We start from the raw sequence: 23,476 nt of genomic DNA on the forward strand, positions 1-23,476 counted from the left end.
ATTTTCCCGTCTCCTGCAAGTGTTCTCATAGTCTCATAGGTGTGACCTATGAGATCAGAACATTTCACAGTTGACATGTTATCACTCAAATGTCAATGACAGACAGGTGGAGACGAAGAATCTTTCATAAGACAGGTGCAACAATGTTGAAACATCTTCAGAGCTCCAAACATTGATTTTTCTCGCCTTTTGTTTGTTGTACGTGATCCAATGTGCTGCAATATGGTTGAGCATCTATCTGGCTGGACCAGCAGCATGAAAGGTCAGCAACCGAGCGAAACTTCGTGAATGTCTAGTTTTCGGGAGTATGGTGCATGAATAAGACATGCTCTGGTCCTTTGTGGAAGCTTGAATCATTTATCACAGGAGGGAGTAGACTTCTGCTTTTAATCTCACACCAGCAGATACACCAAAGTATGTGCCCACCTAATGTCTGATCAAATCTTCAACTCAGCCTAAACAAATCTCTTTTGAAGTTTTATTATTTCGTCTTTGGCATTTATTTTAGCCAGTCTTTACGATTTTTTTCATAGCATCATGACATAGCTATCTATCTATCTATCTATCTATCTATCTATCTATCTATCTATCTATCTATCTATCTATCTATCTATCTATCTATCTATCTATCTATCTATCTATCTATCTATCTATCTATCTATCTATCTATCTATCTATCTATCTATCTATCTATCTATCTATCTATCTATCTATCTACTTTATTTTTGTTTTTTAGTTATATATTTTTTATTTATTCTATTTTATATACAGTATGTTACCTGTATATATAATTTTTCTATGTTTCTATATTCATCTATCCGTTTAGGTTGGTAGTTGCCTATGTACAGTACATAGCTAGCTATGTAGCTTATCCACCTATTAAGCTAGTTATCGACTTGACTATCTTTCTACTTAAATTAGCTGGCTCACTGACTACATACAAATCAGGGGAGAACAATAAAATAATAATCTCCGCAGTATTCCTGAATTTGGAATATTTAGGAGATTATCATTTTACTCAGAAGTGTTTAATAAAATTACTAAAGCTTAATTTGGACCTGGGAGGGTTAAGTTAGCGAGCTGATGATCTACCTGCACTGCTAGCTACCTAGCTTACTACTACTACTTGTTACGTTGGCTATCTACCTAGCTAATGATCTCTCTTGCTAATGACCAATCTACACCACTGGCGATGAAACTCGTCTACCTATCAACCTATCTATCCTCGAGTCTACCTACGTACCTACTTAAGTTAGCGAGCTACCTACAGACATTTTACGCTATTTTGTCTAATTACTACCCTATTATGCTAGCTAGCTGTGTATCTAATGATCTTTCTGATTCTCTTGCTAATTACCAAACTACAGAGCTGGCTACGTAGCTTACGTTAAGCTTCAAACTTTTCTACTTACTATTCAAGTTAGCTAGCTACCTCCTTACATTAGTAGCAAGCTAGTTTACTTATGACAAATGGCTAAGATGACTAGCTAGTTATCGACAGTAACTACCTAATGAACCCAATACATTTGCCATTATTTTACAGCTGAGTGAAAGTGTCTTGCTGATCTGAATGTCCCAATCCAAAGAAAATGTACATGAAGCCTTCAAGTCTTGTCAGCATCTAGCATGTCCTTCCCTGTCAATCATGGATGCAGCAGACACTGGGGTGACAGCTGTGAGGAAAGTGGACTGACAGACGAAGGAATTATGCATGAATATGTAAAATCCCGCGTAGACGAGGGGTGACATTTGTCATGTGTTGACGTCCCGCGCGGGGGAAACTTGTGATTTGCGGTGATGTTGAGACATTTTCAAAATGAAATCTGAACATAAACTACATTTTCATGGCTACACTTATGACACTAATGCACATTTTTGATTACCTCAGATTCATGCATTATGATTAATTTGATTATAATAACATCATTATAGATTTTCCCCTGCATCATATTGAAAGCCTTTTCTTTTTCTTAATAGAAAATTACAAACTAATAGAATGAATTGCCTAGATCCATTTAAACTCTTGTATTTAATTAAGTCAGATTGACACGAGACAGTAGATTAAATTGCATATTTTTATTTTTTCATTCCTTGTGTTTTACGTCACTGTGCCAGCTAGTGGTAATGGTAATACTGTATATACAGTATATACTGTATATTATATACTCTGTGTGTTTGTGTGTGTGTATATATATATATATATATATATATATATATATATATATATATATATATATATATATTATATATATATATATATATATATAGATATATATACATACACACACAACCGATATACACATATATGTAAACACATGCAAAACATATACAATATATGTATATATTAGTGTTGTTCCAATACGCTACTGGTGTCGGTAGCGGTGAGTACTAACAAATAACTTAAGGAAAATAATTTTTGCTTAGTAATGAATCGGAACAACACTAATACATACACACACACACACACATGCGCGCGCGCAAACACACACATCAATAAAAAGTATTGCACATAAAAGATTAAAAGAAGATTTTTTAAAAAGTACCTAAATAAAAATTAAATACAAATTTACTGAACCTCAAAGTTGAATACAACTGAATATTCTCAGGAAAAACATTCCACCGGTTTCTCCTTCGATCGTTCACCGCCATTGACAACCACTCCCGTCAAAGATTTGTTTGACTGGGCAGGCAGTGGCTCAGTAAACCAGCCCGGTTCAAATGGATTTTTAACGTCCATAGTCGTCAACGGCAGTGAATGAGTTCAGTGTTGCGTGTTTGGCTGCAGACGACCTTTGAAAAACCGTCGTCCCGAAGTCAATTATCTCGCGACCTTGGGAAAGCCGCTTTCGACCGATGGTCGGCCAGTTCTTGGACGACCGCCTCGGTTTTCACCGAGTCTGTGTACGGTCAACAGAGGAGGATCTTGATGAAGGCCTTGCGGAACTCCACGTTGAAGGTGGTGTAGATGACGGGGTTGACGGCGCTGTTGAGGTAGCCCAACCACGTGACGGCGCTGTATAGCGACGGAGTGATGCAACAACTGGCGCAGTGAGCCTTCAGGACGTGTGTCAGGAAGAAGGGCAGCCAGCAGATGATGAAAACGCCTATGAAAAGAAAAAACATCTCTACTAGAGCCCAAACTATTATTTTGTGATGGACAAATGAAGCTTCATGAAGCACTTCATGAAGCACTCGATTTAAAGATGCAGTTGAAATGGAATACATTCCCACTATACTTGTCATTATTCTTAAAACAAGAGCAGTGGTAAAACAGGTATCACAAGTGCTTCATGAAGCTTCATCACATTAGTATAACTCATTCAGCTGCTTTAATTAGTTGGTATCAGGTAAAAGTTTGAAAGTTAGCAGAAATTAGTTAATTTTTTTTTAAATAATTGCAAATCCCCAGAAATCAGACCCCAATCATTGTGATCGGAAATCCAGCCTGATCACATTTTTTTCAGCCCATCAGAATTGAGGTATTAAAAAGATATTCAATTTTATTAGTATTAATATATACTGTATGTGCGCACACACACACACACACACACACACACACACACACACACACACACACACACACACACACACATACATTAAGGGCAATAAAATCATCAAAACAACAGAGATATTACAAAAGAAAAAAAGTACTTTATACTGCATCCCAAAACAGCTGATGTAAACACATCTAGTGGGGGTGCTTTTAAATGTTTTTTTTTTTAAAGCTGTCATGTGTTTATACAATAAAATAAAACAGTTTGTACACACTTTTTTTCTGTCCTTTATACAGTTATTTATCGTTCTTTTGGTTGTTTTGAGCTTTTATTTTTCGAAAGTGTTTTGAATGTACGAGGAAGCGAGCGGTTCACCGAGCACAATGGCGAGCATCTTGGTGGCCTTTCTCTCCTTCTGCTGCGACATCCTGCCCCTGGCCCTGTCCTTGGTGACCCCGGCCGGCCAGCCGCCGCCGTGTTCCCGCCAGCCCCCGCTGCCCCGCATGCCGTCCTCCAGCGTGGGAGGCCGGGGCATCAGGGCCGAGCGCGTCACCGTGCACGGGACGGCCGGGGCGGGCCCCACCGAGACGGACAGCGAGATGGTGGCCCGGGCCGGGCGCGACGTGGACGTGGACGCGGACGTGCGGGGGGCGGGAGGCGCGGCCGAACTCTGTTCGGGCTGCGGCAGGAAGCGACTGCGTTCCGCCTCCAGGGGGTGCACCACCGCTTCCTTCACCAGCGTCTACGACAAGGATATTACGATCAAATTGTACCGAGAGGTGTCACGCCTAAATGTGGGGTCCCTATTAATTCAAAGACATATTTGATTACATATTTTGATTTTTCACAATTTTTATTCAAGTTTTTCGCCAAAAGAGGGCCTTAAAAATTACTGGTACTGAATTGAATTTCATAATCAATTACTTTACCTAATTAACGACTAACTTTATTACCCGAAATAATTGTAATAACTAAAGTTATACATTACATTTGATAATTTGCTGCTAGAGTCATTATTTACTTATGTGAAGTACTCATCAATTACTTAAGTACTTAATCTGTAGTACTTAAGCTAAAATAAGTAAATTCCAAAGTAAATGATTATTTTAGGTAATTCATTGTGAAAGTAATTGATTAGGTTTTTAACTCATTCAATCCCAAAGACTTTTAAAATTTTTCATGAGTCCAAACAATCCTAGGTACTTATTTAAATTCCCAAAACATTTCAGTTTTTTGGTGAAAAGATGGCTGGGACTAACTAAATGAATTTAGTAAGCAACAATTTCAGGGATTATATTTCAGTGTTTTGTGCCCCCTCCCACTTGACCCGCTGACTAAAAATAAGATTATCTATGCATACCTAAACCTGTATACATCTTAACATTAAAAGGAAAAAACAATATAAATCAACTTTCAACAACTGTTAATTACTTTTACAGCATTTATACAGGTTACAGCTAATCTAAAACTGAAAAAAAAAAAACAAATGCATCAAAGTGTCTGAAACTAAAATTAAAAAAATTGGCTTTCCACCAAAAAGCCTGCAAAAAAAAAACAAAAAAAACCCCTAAAAATGTGTTTTTGGGATTGAATGAGTCAAAGACTGTCTTGACTCACTACTCGCTTGCGTTGGGGGCCAGCGGTGGAGGGTCTCAGGATCAAAGCGCACAGTTTGACGTCCTCCGGCTGTGTGCATCTATTCTGGAAAACACAATTGACCACCAGGGAAGAATCAAATCAACTGTCGATTTTCCCACAACTCCGTTTGGTTGTGTTGTCTTTCTTTGAGCGATGTAGCAAAAACTGTAGCTAGCCTGCTAGCTAATTAAGTAAAATTCAAATGAAGTAGTTAAGTAATAAAGGAATCCTCCAAACAATAAGAAAGAAGCATTTTCTCCACTAACCTTCCTGTGACGCTGCGGCTCCTCAGGCCCGCTGCGCCTTCGCGGGGGCGCCGTGCGCCGGCCGCGCCTGCGCAGAACCACGCAGATCTGAGCGTACACCAACAGGGTGACGATGAAGGGCACGTAGAAAGATGCCACCGATGAATACACCACGAAGGCCGGGTCGGCGAAGCTGCACGTGGTGCCTTCGCGGTCCGCTGGAGAGTAGGAAAACACACTACAGTCACTCAGTGGTGAACTGTCAGGGCCAGGCCCATATACTGTGTGTGTGTGTGTGTGTGTGTGTGTATATGTATATATGTGTGTATGTGTGTGTGAAAATTGTCTTTAGCAGATTAGCTACAATGTAACAAAGTGTACCCAAAAAAAACGTGGTCATAGCTCAACTAGCAGCAGACCGTCAAAAATCAATGTGTTCTATTTACCGGTGTTGTTGAGTCCGAAAAGCAGCGGGCAAGAGATGGCAAAAGAGAGGAACCATACGGCGGCAATCATCAACGCCACCCTCCTCCTGGAACTGTAGCGCGTGTTGTACAATAGAGGCATGGCCACCGCCGTGTACCTGCAGCGATTCTCAATTCAGAAACACGTACTTCAAGTTTCTAGCATCATCTTGAAAATAATTCACAGGGCATTGACGTTAAATATATATAATTTCATTGAGCTGGCAGGGAATTCGTTAAAACTTGAATATATTCATTTTGTGTGATATATATATATATATATATGCCTTTTTATTTTAAGTTTTAAAATTCAATGATTTATTAACTTTGAAGGTCAAGCTCAGTTTTTATTATTTACGGGGGGGTAGAAAATGTTTCATCCTTGCTTATTCAGGGACTTATATTTTCATTTGTATAAGTATTGAAAAAAAATCAACTGTTTACAATTTTAAGTTACCCGTATGTTTCATTTTCAGGAATGCCGTCTGCAGGTCAAATTGTCGTGCCATTCCAAACTACTGAAAATAACTTTGGAATGTGAGTAGCTGCTGAATGTTTTATTTTATTTTTATTTTTTTTATTCGGCAAACGTGAGCGAAAGGTCCGTTACCTGTCGATGCTGATGGCACACAAATTGAGGATACTGGCAGTGCACATCATGACATCCAGAGTTAGCAGGATGTCGCAGTGGATCAGGCTGAAGCGCCACTCGCCCACCACCTGCAAACACGCGCGCACATTTATCATTCCACCCATCTTCAGTCTTTTATTCGGCTTATTCGTAACACTCCCAAAAATGGAGAGCGGTGATGTCAAAGACAAGTGTGCTCTTTCTATCCATGTGCCTGCCATTGTCATTATTAATTAGCGCCTTAACATGAATAGTTCATTGTCAGCCAAGACAAGAGCAATTCATTATTAACGTTCCTTCTCAAAATGATTCGCTTTAATGAGAGCTCCAATGACGACGGCTCCTCAAAATAATTGCTTCAGATGGAAGAACGTCCATTCTTCAATTTTTTCTTTTCATGACGGCGGCAGGTGACTTGGAGCCTAAAGATGCCAGGCAAGTGGCGGGGTGCACTGTGGACTGATTGCCGGGCCAATCGCAGGTGAATGTGATGGAATCAAGCCCGCGTAGTCTGCCTAGCAACAAGTGACTAATGCAAATGTCTTAATTGAATCAGCTGGAGAGATCATAACTTTTATCTGATCCTCTACGTTTTAGTAATATTCCTGTGTATGAACAAGGACGAGCTCGTATGTTGGTTCAGCCTGCTCACTTCTTTTACGGAAAATAATACCGTAACAACTTCAGCTAACACGAGCGGCTGTTACCTGCAACAGGCGCTTGATACTAACAGCCAAATGAAGTCTGCCCTCTAGCTCGTCCCATTACGGTGATCAGCGAAGTAAGAATACGGAGAATATAAAAATGCACAGACGGAAATCAAAACCCCGCTTATATGACAGATCAAGCTACCTCGAACGGTGTCGAACAAAAAAAATTGGCCTTCATTTTTGGGGAAAAAAGCGTGTCTTACATTTGGGGAAGTACGGTATTTGAATACCAGCGTACGTCCCTGTTAAGTTCTCTTGAAAGGCAACAGCATGGTGAAGTTAAACTGGGCTGGTTCTGGTTCTATTGCTCTCTGATTCAACCTACAAATGGACAAGAAATTAATTATCAAATTACCGTATTTTCCGCACTATAAGGCGCACCTAAAAGCCTTCATTTTTTTTTAAAAGCTGATGGTGCGCCTTATAATCAGGTGCGCTTTATATATCTTATATATCCCAATATATATATATATATATATATATATATATATATATATATATATATATATATATATATATATATCCCAATCTTGAGATTGGGATTTGTAACTAGGGAATGAAGTGATAAAGTAAGCTTTACTTGTTTCTTTTGTGTGTTTAGAGTTGAACAAGTTTGCTCACATTGAGTTATTATTTGAGTTATTATTGTTATTACTTTGAGTATTACGATATTGTGATTGAAAAAGTTTGAAAATATGTGATTAATTGAGGGTGCGCCTTATAATCCAGTGCGCCTTATACATGGGAAAAGTTTGAAAATATGTGATTAATTGAGGTTGCGCCTTATAATCCGGTGCGCCTTATAGTGCGGAAAATACGGTAATCAAGACCTAGTTCAATTCAGCCAGGGACGCCGTAACCTGGGGGTCCACTATAGAGTTCTTTTTCAGTTTTTATTTGCTTAGCAACAGCTGACCAGGCAAAGGTCATACAGGGGGACATACAGGGGTGAAATTAGAGAGCGAGTCTTGGGCCTCCTACCTCCAGGTAGACCCCCCAGGGCATGACCAGTGTGGCCAGTAGGAGGTCGGACACGGCCAGAGAAACAATGAGGTAGTTGGTGGTGGTCTGCAGGCTTCTCTCCCGCGACACGGCCACGCACACCAGCACGTTGCCGAACACCACGCAGAATATGAGCAGCACGAGCAGCACGGCGTAGAAGTTGTACGGCGGCGAGGAAGGCGAGGACGCCGCTCCGCTGCAGTTGCCGGCTAAGGACAGCGGGATGTAGGACGGGGTGACGGAGGCCAGGGCTGAGGAGGAATTGAGATAGAGGCTTGACAGCGGTGAGGAGGAGGAGGGAGGTGGTGGGGGAGGAGGGGGAGGAGGAGGTGGGGGGGAAATGTCGGCGGAGTAGTTGCGAGAAGTCATGGCGATGCTCCTGTGGACATGGTTGCTCTGAGGAGTCGTGACACAAAAAGAAGAATGGAAGCTGAGTTATTTCATTTTCCAAGCGAGCATTGGACTCAATTGCCTTGTACACAAAAAGTACCACACATTGCATGGACAAAAGTATTGAGACACTGTTTACACTGTTTACCGAAAACATCCCCTCCAAACATGGCTGGCGTTATACTCTACAAACATGGCCAAGATCACAAACCACAAACACGGCTGACATAGCAGTCAACAAACATGGCCGACATCACGCAATAAAAACAGGGGAGACATCACAGTCAATAAAGATGGCAAACAATAAATGCGCTTCTACTTTTCTGTCCCGTTGTGATGTCCATAAAGTTTTGTCAAGAACAATCGAAGCCGGATCAAATCTCATTTAGTGTACACATAGAACATCCCGCACTACACACTCTTGACACGATCCCATTTCTTTCCAGCATTTTAGTCCGGTCGACTTTATGCATAACAAATGCACACAACAAAGAGCAAAAGTAATGAAAAGTGCCCACAGAAAAACAGCAGCAAGCAAGCGTGACTCTTAAACATTTTTGCATTCTTTTTCATTACCATTAAATGGTATGAACATCAAGGTTTGATTTGCTATCTATCTATCTATCTATCAGTTAGCTAGCTACTGGTATAGCTAGCTTATTGGTATCTATCTAAAAAGCTAGCTAGCTAGCAATCAAAATAGCTAGCTTTCTGTCTATCTATCTAAATAGCTTGCTAGCTAGCTAGCTATCAAAATCGCTTTCTATCTATCTATCTATCTATCTATCTATCTATCTATCTATCTATCTCAGTTAGCAAGCTAGTGGAATAGCTAGTGGAATAGCTAGCTAATTGGTATCTATTTTGCGGGTAGTGGGGCAGGGGTGGTGTGGCTCATTGTGGCGTACTGATCAAAATCAGTAAAGTTGTAAAAGAGAACGCGCAAAAACAGGCGGTCAGGAGGGGCGAAATAGAACGACGTAGAGGGAAACAATCATTTTAAATGTAATTTTTCTTGGGGGTTTCAAAACTGCATTGTTTTTTAATTGACATGTTTTATGCATGGACTTAATAACCGACATGTAGGATAGAAAACGTGAAGTCTTTTAGTGCGTGCAGCCTTTAAAAGTTGAGCACTTTTGAAACATGAAAAAAATGAAAATGAACCAGGCCTGAATTCAATGTAAACAAAAGTTATAAAGCCATTCGGGCCTTGTTTGACCGTCAACTGTTTCTGCGTCTGTGCGATTGCGCAACGTGTCGGGTTCGCGACGACAAAGTATAAAGGCAGCTACACCGCGCCATCAAAATCTGATGAATAAATCACAGTATAGCAGTCGAGCGTCTCGTTTATATGCCGCACGCTGGAGTGCGCTTTTCATACGCAAGAACATGATCTGATGATTCATGAAAAGAAAACGACCTTTTCGTAGATACTGGGAGACAGCGATATATAAATACTTCAATGTTTCCTGCTAATTATAGCTCATGATTTATCAAGGTTGGATTGGCCATCTGGCATGCTGGCTAATATCTACCCATCTATCATAGCTAGCAAGCTAGTGGATTAGCTAGCTAATTGGTATCTCTCTTGTCTAAATCGCAGGTGTCAAACTCAAGGCCCGGGGGCCAGATCCGGCCCGCCACATCATCTCACGCGGCCAGCGAAATGCCCATTCCGATTCAAGTTCCCGGTCAAATTTGTAAGTCGATTTGAAATTGTTTGGGGGGGAAAAAGCAAGTCACCCTTTCTCTGATTTCAAAACTAGTAAGAAGTGTGACAAATAGATCCAAAATTATTTTATCACAGTCATCCCGGCCCTCTGACAGAAACTAACTGCAACGTGGCCCTCGATAAGAATGACTTTGACACACCTGAGGTCTTTAGCCTAGCGTCATGTCGCTAGCTAGGTCGCTAAGAAAAGAATATGTTAGCAACATGAAAATTTGGAAGGTAAAGATTCAAACTTAGCACCTTTTTGTGTCTTTTGGACATGGCTTTTTTAGACTGTGTGTGTGCGTGTTTTTTTTTTTTTTTTAGTTCTTATGGACACGCTACCCATTTTTACGTTGCTAAGAAGATGCTTCAAGGACCAAATCCACCTTCCACAGAACAGATAGAATTTGAAAAAACCTTTTAAAATGGCAGAACAAATTTTAACAAAACAAAATAAAACAAAAGCCTTCCCGAGTGTCCATCTTCCGCATGCCCCATGCGGGTCTACACACTCGATAGACACACCCAACTGATTTCATGTTCCAATGTGAAACTATCGATGGAAGCTGGATTCAACAAATCACGTTTTAATGACCCTGAAATGTCAGAACAGAACAATAACAAAAGCTTTGATTTGTCTCTAATAACATGGCTCACTCCTCACTCTGAATCGTCACAGCGGCCATTATGTGCAAGCGCTGTGGTGGCTTGCAGTCATTTAACCCAACGTTCCTTCCCATTAAAAAAAAAACAACAAAAAAAACCAGCAAAAACAGCTTTTTATTTGTCCCAAACCTGTCGTTCCCTTGACTGGCAGCAATTAACGAGGGTCGTGTTGTTAATCTGAGAGGAAACAGTCGCGGCTTTGAGCTCATTAAAGAACTGCGAAAGAGAAATGTTAGTAAAGAAAACACTTGAAGTTAATCATCATTAATAGTCAGGCACTGTCAAGTAAAACACCCAACTGTTGTCAAGTTGCTGTTACGGTGCAGCGTGGTTACACATGCAGACTACAAAATTACTCAGTAATATAAATTTGATCCTTTGTGGAAAAAACCTAATATTAGTGCCGCATTGATAACTGAGAGAGAAGCTGCCACGTTGAAATAACAAACAGTATAAATAACCGTATTACATAAGATGACTGTGTTGGATACACCAACCCCAACACCCGTGACTTCCCTCTCCTATCAATTGCTTCAAAACAGCCCCCCAAATAATATAATAATAATAATATTAATATAATAATAATAATATTGAATTCGAGTGGAACACGTTATTTCTACATCAGCATTCTTCAAACAATGGTACTAAACAAAGCGAGGTCATTTCCCTTGGCAACAAGACATTAGACCACCATGAGTATACTGACAAATAGTGCTACTAGAATTTGTTTGAAAAGTCGGCCATTTTGGATTGAGCTGGCTAAAGTGCCTTTGGGGGTGGAGGTGGGAATTAGTAACTCAAAAAAAAAGGAAAACACGAGTCACAGAATAGAGATTAAAATAAAATGACAATACTCAGGAATATTAAAAAAAAGTCATAGATAAATCACTTAAAAAATGAACAAACATTGCAAAAATTAATTGCAAACATGAGGATAAAGGATAAAAGACAAAAAAGCAACAAAAAACGGCAAAAAATCCCCACATTGAAAACACAGTCCTACAGATTTGATCAAAACACACAAATATTGCAGAACTTCCCGCCAAAGAACTTGCAAATACATTAAAAAAAAAAGAAAAAAAACTACAATTAACAACCCCCTTTAGAAATAAAGAAAAAAATAAATAACTACAAAAGAATACTGCGGGTGTAGTTGAGAGCAATGGATTTGGAACTGCTACCAAACCGGAACCAAAAAACTAATGGGCGCCTATTGTGAACGTAGCAAAATTCTACCAGTAAAAATTCCGCCCCAGCAACATTAACCCTTGCGCAGCTTTTTAATCATTTTTGGGTCGTTTTCTTTCACATTATTCCGGTGGTATTTTAGCCAAACAATGTCACACCCCTGCTAGTGTGGCTAGCTGGGTGAAATTTCAGCTCCGGAGTACTTTCCCTTTGATGTCAAGATCAAAGAATTGGACAAAATACTGCATGAGGGTGAAGTTGAGAGCATGTCTCTCATGAGTAGACCCACAAAAACATCTCAAATTGATCCCAGTCCCGCCATTTTCATTTTAGGGGATTAAAAGTAAATCTGAACCTCCACGAATATGGAGGACGCTTCAGTTTTTCTTCAGCTCCAAGGTCAAAGCTGTAAAAACGGAACCTTCCGGAGTTTTGAGAAATGGTGGGCTAAATATGTTGTGATGCTGGGGAGAGTGCATCGTAATCAGGAGGTTATCGCTTTGACCTCTTCCCGCGCAGACCGCCATGGCTTGTCCTTGAAAGAAGCTTGATGACTTACAAGAGCGCATGCAGCTGTAAATACGCGTTAGGGCCAAATGTCTTCTTAATGTGCCAGGAAACTAAGGGAGGATTTGATCTAGAGCTTTGTTTTGTTTTTCTGACAGCGTCGTTGCCTCTTATGAATATGTATTCATTCGTTATGTCTCCCGCTTATGTCACCCGGCGGAGGGAGGGACGGACAGATGGACGGAAAGACAGACAAAACCTGCTTTTTCACATTTATTTTTGAAGTGAAAACGGAGAGATTTGGGATGAAAATCATTTACGATTTAGTCATGAAAAAAAGAAAAGTCGCTAAAAATTCAATACCCAAAAACTACTCATGAATTTAAATGAGAACTCTGTAGCTAATATTTAAATAATTCATAAATTCCAATCTTGTTAAACCTGAGCTTCCCATATTTGAAATGCTAGAACATAAGTATATTTTAAAACAAAATAAAAATTTTCTGCTTCAGTTGCAGATTTTTTTTTAAATAAAACATCCCAGCTCCCAATATTTCGTTTCATAAAGCACCTGAAAATGTTTTGCACAAATTAAATCTGAATGACATAACATATAGCTTTGATAAGTCAAAATAACATTCAAGTTTGAAGCTCCGCCAATGGCAATATAAATAAAAAACAAACATGTTCTGTTCTTTGTACAATTAGTAAAAACAACATTCAGTACAAAATCCACCAATGCTGTTTTCAAAACAAATATCCGTCTGTTATTAATTTGACCGTGAGACGTTCACTGACGTCTCAGTAACAACACAATTAAGACGACGATGCTTTAAAAACAGCAAAATCATTTCATAATAATACTGTACAGGAAAACATTGACTTACCGGTTGCAGACTTCTGGTCCGCTTCTCTCCCAGAATCCCGTCCGGAACCTCGACCGCGGCCACTCGAGGTTCGCTCCCAGCTGACGAGCTCCAGCTTACCCGGCGGTCTCTCGCATGGACTTCCCCGTCTCGCTTTGGCCGCGTCTCGGCGTTCGAGAGGCGTGTCGTCGAGGGGGATTGGACGGACCCGCTGTGCACGCGCGAGATGTTGACACGAACGAGCTGGAACGTCATTGGCCGAGGGGCACCGAAGCACACCTGAGGGACTTTGAATGATTGACATGTGTGTCAGCCAATCAGAGGCAGGTGAGCAAAACCCCCCAAATATCGGCGATAGTAGAATCAATTGATTCCAGTTTGTTTAAAACTAATTTCATTAGCTATTATCAGATGACTTAAAAGGCAAAGTCAACTCACAAGTTTTCTTGATTGTAAAATAAGTTCCAAATGTGCAAAACAATCCCCTCGTTTTAACCCACCCAAAGAGGCGGCCATTTTGTCACCTACAGTTGACTTGTTGTATTTGTATGTTTGGGACTATGAAAAAAAATCTGCATTGGACTTGTCCAAGTGTAATGGGAATAACAAAACCTCGAATGAAATGTTTCTCAATACCTCTTTTTAAAGTGAGGTGATGGTGCTTCTAAATTTCTTTGGTTTTATTTAGAAGTCGCACAAGGCCAAATAAAAGTTTCACCCCTAATGAGAATCCAAACTTCATGTTTTTCGCCGCCAGAGTCTTTGCTTCGCCTCGGAGCGTCTTCCTAATCCTCTGCAAACAAGTAGAGCCGACCTGCTCCCTGGGGAGTTCATTTAGAAACAGGAGCCAAGAGAGCTGTAAACAAAGAAAAGAAAAATATCTACACAAAACAGACAAAACAACAGACTTCAAACTGAAAATTGACATAGAACTTGACAATACTATCAGAAAGGGTAAAATAAAAAAAAATTATAAATGGACATAAGAACTGCAAAATCAAAACAAAATGGCAGAAATTACCGCTGAAACGGGCACCCTAAAAATACTAGCCCAAAAATTACGGAATGATAATGAGATGAGATGCTTGTAGAAAACCGCTCCACACAAATGAACACAATTGTACAGAAATCAGCAAATGCTAAGCAAACACCATAAGAAATTCATGTTTTTTTGAATAAAAAAAAATCTCAGATGGGTACCCTCCCCCCAAAAAGACAAAATCCATACAAAAATAAAAAGAAATCTATCCTCCGCCACGCAAACACACAAAAAACTCCTAAACAAGGACGATCAAGCTCACACTTCTCGGGGTCGCTATCAAATGAAGTTTTATTCAAACAAAAGTTTTATTGAAACAGTCGAGGTCGCCTTGCACGTGTCTCGTCTCTAGCGAGCCGTATTACACAAGAAGTATTACAAAAGCCACTTTTATTGAACCTCAAGTCATCCACTTAAGAATTTGTCGGGAGGATATACGGACGTGAAACTTGATATGAATTTACATCAGATTTACATCAAAAAACATTACTGCACTTCCTGAAACTCAACAAAAACAAAAAAACGTGTGTTTCACGGCACCACATTGTACGGCTGGTAGGGCAGCAGCTTCTGACGCTGGTTGATGGCGTAGATCCAAGCCGGCTTGACAAAGTTCAGGTTGAGTTGTTCATCAGCGCCTAAAAATTGTCCCGGATGAAAATGGATGACATCAGACAATGCCACACTCACGTGAAGTACCACAGGGTTCTATTCTAGAACCACTACTACCTGTTATTTACAGACTGTAAATCTTCTTGAGACCTAGCCTATTCATTTGTGTCTACGTTTGTTTTTGCTTTCTATCAACAATTAAGCTAAGCTAGTCCTAGTGGATTTAGTATAGGACATTTAGACCTTTCTATTGATGCCTCATGTGTTTGGGTGGGATGTAATTAAATTAGCTGTCTTGTCATGTGAACAAAAACGAATAGGCTGCCTCCAAGGATATATTTATGAATGGATGGTAACCCTCACATGTGGAGTACCACAAGGCTCCCTTTAAGAACCACTGTTATTGGACTGAACTCACGTCCTCGAAAGAAGGGTAATCCCGTTCCTGCTCTGCGTCCGTGGAACCCGCGTCGGGATCCTCTTCCTGCTTGATCGTTATTTTCATCTTCTGTCTGTTCTCACTCTCCACCCTGACATGACAAAATGCAAACAGGCGAGGACCAGGCTGGTGTTTCAAAGGGAGATGTTCCATTCGAGTCACTCTCTGTTTGGAGCAAATGAAAAGGTCAAGCCGAAAATCACAAAAAAAACACACACACAAATAGCAAGCAACAGAAGAAGGACAAGGTAAAGTTCTTATCAATTGTTGATTGCGTTTTATTTATTATATTAATACTGTATTGTTGGGACTTTAAATGACCCCCCCCCCCTTTATTTATTTTTTAATATACTGTAGTTTGGCTAGTCTCGCAACTGACAGTGAGTAGCAACAACCCCAAATCCGTGTTCCCTGGCGATTACTTTTAGTGCAGTTCCGCCAGTGACCAGAAGAAGGTGGTAATACACCCAATGTATTTGCTAAATGAGTGTAGAAGAAGAACTAGGGAAAAGCTTAGTAGTCAACGGTGGAACATATTGCTGCTTCAGCATGGGCCTTCTCTAGAGTAGACTACAAGAATTTATAGCACCAAAAGGCGCAAAAACCTGATCATGATTTTAACTCGTGGCGTGAGATAGTGAGATATTTGTATTCCTTTTAGAATGACCTGTAAATATACAGTATTTTTTTTAATACCTAATTTAAAAGCATGCAACTCAAACACTAGCTCACTAAATGATGAAAAAGAAACCAGCATTTTTTTTCTCCTTTCTAAACCGCTGGAGCAAAGTTCATTTTTAACATAACCGAGCCTCTCGTTTCGGGGGCATTGATGGAGTGTCGTGGAGTTGGGGTTCAAGTGGCGGCGAAAAGAATAAAAACACAGAGTGACATGGCAAAGGCGGTTGTTAATGGGATTAAAATACCGCACCTCTCGTCTGCGTTTTTATTGCGCCTCCTCACCCACTTCACTCGTGGCCCGAAATTAACATAGAAATGAGAAACATGCCCAAGTTGTGTCACGGCTATTGGGCGGACGTCACCGCACACACACGATCGGCGTCAATGCTTTTTGTGTTCTTTATCGTGTTGCGCAAAGGTGACGACGATGCAGACCTACCGCACGTCAATCACCGATTGTAAATGAGCATTTTGCGGGAATAAAATCAAGTTCGCAAGACACCAGAGCAAAAGGCCAAGTGTGCGTGTTTCAAGCAGTTTATAGTTTCCTGTTACTAAAAATACTCAATTGAACATAAAAATATTTACACTCATTACATAACTGTCTTCCTAACGTATGCTAGCTTAAAGCTAACACATAACGTGAAAACAGCATTGTCGTCTGTGTAGTTATAACCTTTAAACAATTTTTATTATTCATCTAGCCTTGTCTTCTGACTGTATGCTAGCTTCATGCTAATGTGAAAATAGCATCAACATTGGTTTGACTATAAACGTTAAACAAATTACAGTAATAACTTAGTGTTCTGAGAGTACGCTAGCATAACGCTAACGCATCATGTGAAATTAGCATAGTTGCTGTTATAAACTACAAATGATATTTGAAGACAAACGGACAGAAAACCTAAATGATATTATGCTGAAATCAAACTCCTCTTTTGGAACATTTTCGCTCTAGTTTTTCAAAAAAAAAAAGCGAGTTTCAAATAGCAACATAACAGTCATGATATGTCCATCATTTATAGACCCAAGTCATAAAACAGTATATATATATATATATATATATATATATATATATATATATATATATATATATATATATATATATATATTTTTTTTTTTTTTTTTTTTAATATATATTTATTTATTTACTCTAGATGGATAAATGAAGCTAAATTAATGGGATTTGGCAAGCATGTCTATTATGAGCGAACACACAAAATGTCTTCCAAAATGTCCCCCAAAGCCATGCTTGAAAGTAGACATTTTAGGGCCAAATTTGTCCTTGGAACTGCACATACTAGAACAACGGGTCACAAAAAAAAAATGTTTTTGTCCATCGGCTGAACGTGTTGGAAAAGTTTGACGTCTTAACTGTTTGATTGTCACCAACCTGGTTCGTCTACTCACCTACGCTTGCTGGCTCCGCCTCCTTTTTGGGAGTGGCTGGTCTTTCATTCCTACAGCCGCACTATAATTCCAATAAAGGAAAGCGGCGAGCCCGTTTGAAGGTTAAACACTTTATCCCATCAAATGCCTCGTCCTTCAAATCTAGCCTAGCTCTTATTTAGAAAACTGCGACTCGGCTTGAGTGAGCAGGCTCCATTAGCGAGCTTGAGTAAAAGCTGGGACGTGGCTTTCAGACGAGGTTCCTCTTAGCGGGGGACGCAGATGAAGAAGAATGAGCAAAAAAAAAGACGATTGGCTGACTCCATTTGCATGTCGGCGGTATAATCGAGTTACCATGTCGGCTGCGGTCCGATTTTCAGGATTTCTACTCCCCCGCCCGTATTTTTTTCCATAGTACCTCAAAAGGCAGACATCATCCCTCTATTTAATAGATGTTTGTAAGTTCTGAAGCAAAAGAGGCGGGAGGTGAAGTGATTTCATCCGTGTGGCGTTCAAGGGCTTTGCAGCAAAGGTTAAGAGAGGGAGGACGTGGCTAATCAAGAACGCGAAAGAGGGATGACAGCTTCCAAAATGGATGGGAGGCGTCCACAAACTAGCGCCCGCGCCCACCAAAAACAAGCGAGGTGACGTTTGTGCTCGGGAGTAATTAAAAAAAATCCCGCGTTAACATTGTAATCATTTCCGCTCACGTCTTTGTCGAAAAGTCAATTTCAAGGCAAAAGTCAGGAGGCGGAAAATTGGAGCTTAAAGAAAGGCCACGCCAGGCTAATATTTTGAAATAACCTTTTGTGAGGAGAAAAGGTCCCGGTTGCTCGCTGCAACTCGAGTGAGATGAAAGTAAATAAGTGGTAAGTGCAGCTGTTTAGTCGAGATGTGAAGGTGCACATGATAATCCAGGGGCGCCAAAAATATTCCAACCGTGGGCCAAAAGTGTACGAGGGGCGTTATGACTCTGAAGTTAAATCGATTTTAAATATGATTGTCACGTATTGACCTAGTTTTGAAATCAGAGGCCAGTTAAAACTGTGACTAAGGGTGATTAGTCATAGAAAATGCTTGTTGCGTCCTAAAAAAACTTTTTAAAAGCGAACGACAACTTGAAAATTTGGTATTTTAGTCAGAATATTAAAGTCATAATTAGCATTCCGCGGGAAACATAAAATGATGTGGCGGGCCGGGTTTGGCCCCCGGGCCTTGAGTTTGACACCAGTCCAAAAAAGGAAGTCGGTCAGGCATATTTTTAGACATGCCGCGTTACGGCTTCCGCGAAACTGCATGATTACTGCACGTTTTGAGTAGCGGTCGCTTGCGTTGTGACGTTAGCTCCTGGAGTGTCCGTGCGGACCCTCCACGCCATCAAAGTAAGTGCTGCCTTTAATTAAGCATTGCAGATGCGGCCGCTAAATAAAGGAAATGTTTTCAAAGCACGCGAGTGCGCAATAGCCGGAGGGGGAGGGGGGAGGGGCGTAGGTGGACGCACGTGTCTCTTTGGGAACAGAAGATGTCATCGGGAGCTTCGTCAAATGTGTCTTATCGTCTGTCTAATCGTTTGCGTCCACCGTAGGGGACATTTGTTTTTGGTCCATAACGTTACCCTACTAAGTCCTAGTGTCCTCGGTAGTGGACATCCTGGTCTTTCCAGTCAAGTCTCGTGATTGGCTCGGATGCAATTCACTTTGCTGTTTTGCGCAGACAAAACGGACGCAAAAGTAAATACAAATTAATTTGTGTTAAATTTCTGTTAATTTAGCACATTTTTTTAGGGTAGAAATTAATGGAACTAATCTGTACATGAACTTTTTTTTGACTGACATTTTCTTTGTCTTGCATTCCATGATCTCATTTGACTGGAAAATTATGTATGGAGAGAACTGATGCCACTGAACGGTTTGAGTGGTTGAAGGAAAAAAAAATATTCATAAATACCTTTAATATGCCTTTAGATGAAACGAGACTTTGGATGAGATGAGACTTTTGCTCCATTATTCAGCTTGCGAGAGCTGCAGCGGGTGGGCGCCATGTTGCAAATGAAGCGAACCGAGGCTGCTGGGATTGATTTTGGGGAAAAATAAAACATCAAATATGACGCTGAAGGAACTCGTTTACGTCTGTCAAATTTTTGGAGCGCACGCACGCGCGGCGCCGTTTGCTTGTTGCTCACCTCTTGTAGGAGAGCTTCTGTTTCCTTGTACGGCAGTCGGGAACAAGTTCCTTGCGCACGATCATGCCGCCCGCTGACTTCACCTGGCCGTACTTGGGGGGTGTTAGCGAAGGCGCAGCTGGACATTAATGAGGACGCACACACACACGAAGGCAAAGGATTAGATGAGAGCGGCGGAGGCCGATTTTCCCACACGCCTTCTTCGTGTTTCATTTCCAGTGAAGCTCTGAGACGCTGGGATGCGAACACCATAAATAGCCGAATAAGAGACGACGTTCAAGTGGATAAAGTTGGCGGCGAGTGTCAAACCGACGGCTGTTTTTTGTGCTTAGTGTGTTTTAGAACGTTCAACAGCGATGATATGCAAATTGTTGAATGGATAACTTTTAACTGTGGCGTTCAAAATGAGGGTAGAGAAGAATGGGAAAAAGGGACAGTTTAACTAAAGGATTTTATTGGGTCTTCAAACATGAATATTATTTATACAAACAATGAAAAATAGACAAAAAATGGCAATAAAGCTCTAGTTAGTCATTCAACATTTTTAAAGGATATATATATATATATATATATATATATGTTTCATAGATTTAAAGATTTCCCTGAAAAGGTGTCTTTTTTGGATGATTTTTTTTGTGTTTTCATCTTTTAAAAATAGTTTTACTTCCTTTAAAAATGTTGAATGACTAACTAGAGCTTTATTGCCTTTTTTTTGTCTATTTTTCATTGTTTGTAGAAATAATATTCACGTTTGAAGACCAAACAAAATCATTTAGTTAAACTGTTTTATGTAAACCAATTTATGTAGTTTATTTTGATGTGAGTTAACAAAAAAAAAATATTATATATATATATATATATATATATATATATATATATATATATATATATATATATATATATATTTATATATATAAATATATATATATATAAATATATATATATATAATATAAATATAAATATATATATTTATATTATATTAACTCACATCAAAATAAACTACATAAATTGGTTTACATAAAACAGTTTAATATATATATATATCAGTATATATATATCTATATATCTATATATATATATATATATATATATATATATATATATATTTATTTTTTAACTCACATCAAAATAAACTACACAAATTGGTTGTAAAATAAACAATCAAAACGAATTACAATTTCTTTTGGAGTATTTTCTTTGTGAAAAATCTGCAACAATGGTAAAAACAAACTAATACACACACACTAAAATCCTGTGTACGGGTAATTAAAACCATTTGTTACCGATTCATGAAAAATCTTTGAAAATAACTGATGACATTTAATTTTCCCACAAAATTCAACATTATTACCACATAACACAACACTACTGTAAAAAAAAAAAAAAAAAACAACAACCAAAAAAAACCTAACAGATAAGTTAATATCATTTCTTTTAATTGGAATTTTTTGTGAAAAGTCAGTAATAATATTAAAAATATAATAATATTAAAAACAAACCAAAAAAGACACTGATATCATACATACTGGTTTTTAGGAACAAACGTTAAGAATTCGACATGAATTTATTTTCGACATGAATTTATATTCTGTATTTATATATGAAAAAACACCTTTAGTGTTAAGTAGTGTTAAGTAGATGGATACATGTGAGATGTTTCAGGTCACGTGGTCACAAAGCTCTGCACTCAGTCATGCTTGAGCAGTTTTGATGACGAATCCGGGTAGGTGATATCTTACAGTGCTCTCCCATCCATATAATGTAGTGCAGTAGAAAATTAGTTACATTAGGTCTCTGAGCAGCCCGCCTCCTCATCAAGCGCCAAATTACACAACCAAATAAATGGTCTGAGAAGTACAGGTTTTCTAAAATGTCCGCAGTTTGACGTCAAAGCGTGGTTTTAAAAAGGTAAGATTTCAACAAGATAATAAAGTCGGTTGTTGGTAACGAGGTTTTTTTTTTAAAATTGTTATTTTTAGCGGAGGACTAAACATATGATTGGCTGCTTGCTAATGAGTCAACAAGTTGCCTCTTTGAAGTGTGGGTGTGTCTTCTAAAAATAACAATGCGACTTGCTAACTATAGTCAGAGATTTTTGCTCCGCCCCTTGATAGCGCTTCTGTTGATGTTAAAGTGTGTCAAAAAAGATGTAAACTTAAGATTTCCAATCAATACTTTTAAAAAATGTTGCAAAATAAAATAGATTGTGATCAATGGAAAAACACGCTGATTTTTCGGCAAATATTTCAAACAAAAAAAAGATCCCAGCACGAAGTTACAAACCGTGATACTACGATATTCGGGGGCTTTTAAATTGTGAAAGGAAATAACCGATATGTCTCCTTTGATCAGTGAGGGGAAATGAACCCATGTGCCACCATAAAAATAAAAAAATAAATACACGGTGAACAACAAAAGCAGTCAGTGAGTTTGTGACGTTCAGACTGACATTTTTGGAGTTGCCAGGCAACTGCTAATTGAAGATCAACATGCCTCACTGTCGGAAAAGTTTCAAAGTTGCCGTTTGGGAAATTGGCTTTTTATTGTGCTCCATTACTTGCCCAGCCATCAAGTTTAGCAACTAATCAAATCTTTTTGTACATACGTTTTGTACATATTCTCCCCACTTATGCGTATTTTTTCAACAAATTAAAAATGTTTTCCCAGCTCCCAATATTTTGTTTTATAAAACGCCTGAAAAAAAGCGTTTTGCCCAAATGAAATCCAAATTACATAACAACATCTAGCATTCAAAAACAATCAAATCAGTCTAACACTGAAGTTTGAAGTTCCATTTATGGGAACGCAAATAAAAAGACATGTCCTATTTCTTGTGTTATTAGCAAAAATAATATTAAAGTCAGTCCATCTTTACTGTATTTAAAATAAACACCTGTGTTATTAAATTTGACCGTGACACGTTCACTGACGTCTCGGTAAAAAGTATAGCAATCGACAATGCAGTAATAACAGCAAGATCATTTCACAGCACTTTTGGAAAACGTTTGATTTACCAGTTGCAGATTTCTGGTCAGGTCTTCTCGAGGTTCGCTCCCGTGTTGACAAGCTCCAGCGGTCTCCCCGTCTCGCTTTGGCCGCGTCTCGGCGTTCAAAAGGCGGGTCGAAAAGGGGGATTGGACGGATCGCTGTGCACGCGCGAGATGTTGACATGAACGAACTGGAACGTCATTAGCTGAGGGGAACCGAAGCACACCTGAGGGACTTTGAATGATTGACATGTGTGTCAGCCAATCAGAGGCAGGTGAGCAAAACCCCCCCCAAATATCGGCGATGGAAGAGTCCATTAAGTCCAGTTTATTGTTTAAAACTCAACTCGCTATCCATTGTTAACTGACACGAAGAGCTAAGTAAACTCACAAGTTTTGTTGATTGTAAAAAAAAATTGCAAATGCAGAAAAAATCCCCTCATTTTAACCCAACTAATGAGGCGGCCATTTTGTCACCTACTGTTGACTTGTAGTTCAACTAATTTAAGATTTGTTTTTGGGGAGGGATTGACTTCTCTGTCAACTAAAATACATATTACAGTTTAGATGTAACCGTTGCTCATTGTGTTTGTATGTTTTTTGGACCATCTGGGGCTATGAAATGAAA

General features: G+C 39.3%; 1 protein-coding gene and 1 long non-coding RNA gene across 3 annotated transcripts; both read right to left on the minus strand.

Annotated features, from left to right (window-relative positions):
• Positions 1-2,295: 2,295 nt before the first annotated feature.
• Positions 2,296-13,675, minus strand: drd2l (dopamine receptor D2 like). The gene is made up of 8 exons (XM_088410149.1): positions 13,540-13,675; positions 8,164-8,580; positions 6,452-6,561; positions 5,824-5,960; positions 5,399-5,595; positions 5,112-5,195; positions 3,870-4,236; positions 2,296-3,104 (listed from the first exon to the last, which is right to left on the minus strand). The coding sequence occupies exons 2-8, from the start codon at positions 8,551-8,553 to the stop codon at positions 2,908-2,910; spliced, it is 1,482 nt and encodes a 493-aa protein (XP_088266275.1). The 5' UTR covers positions 8,554-8,580; positions 13,540-13,675; the 3' UTR covers positions 2,296-2,907.
• A 1,104-nt stretch (positions 13,676-14,779) lies between these two features.
• Positions 14,780-23,038, minus strand: LOC148426190 (uncharacterized). 2 transcript variants are annotated; one of them, XR_015865250.1, is made up of 5 exons: positions 22,876-23,038; positions 19,861-19,978; positions 19,626-19,742; positions 15,588-15,699; positions 14,780-15,195 (listed from the first exon to the last, which is right to left on the minus strand). It is a non-coding gene; the product is annotated as an uncharacterized LOC148426190 (long non-coding RNA). The 2 variants fall into 2 exon arrangements; XR_015865249.1 differs by having other exon boundaries at positions 15,588-15,773.
• Positions 23,039-23,476: the final 438 nt, after the last annotated feature.

Source organism: Hippichthys cyanospilos, chromosome 3, assembly GCF_059441005.1.
Source record: "Hippichthys cyanospilos isolate Australia breed blue-spotted pipefish chromosome 3, RoL_Hcya_1.0, whole genome shotgun sequence".
NCBI classification, from domain to species: Eukaryota; Metazoa; Chordata; class Actinopteri; order Syngnathiformes; family Syngnathidae; genus Hippichthys; species Hippichthys cyanospilos.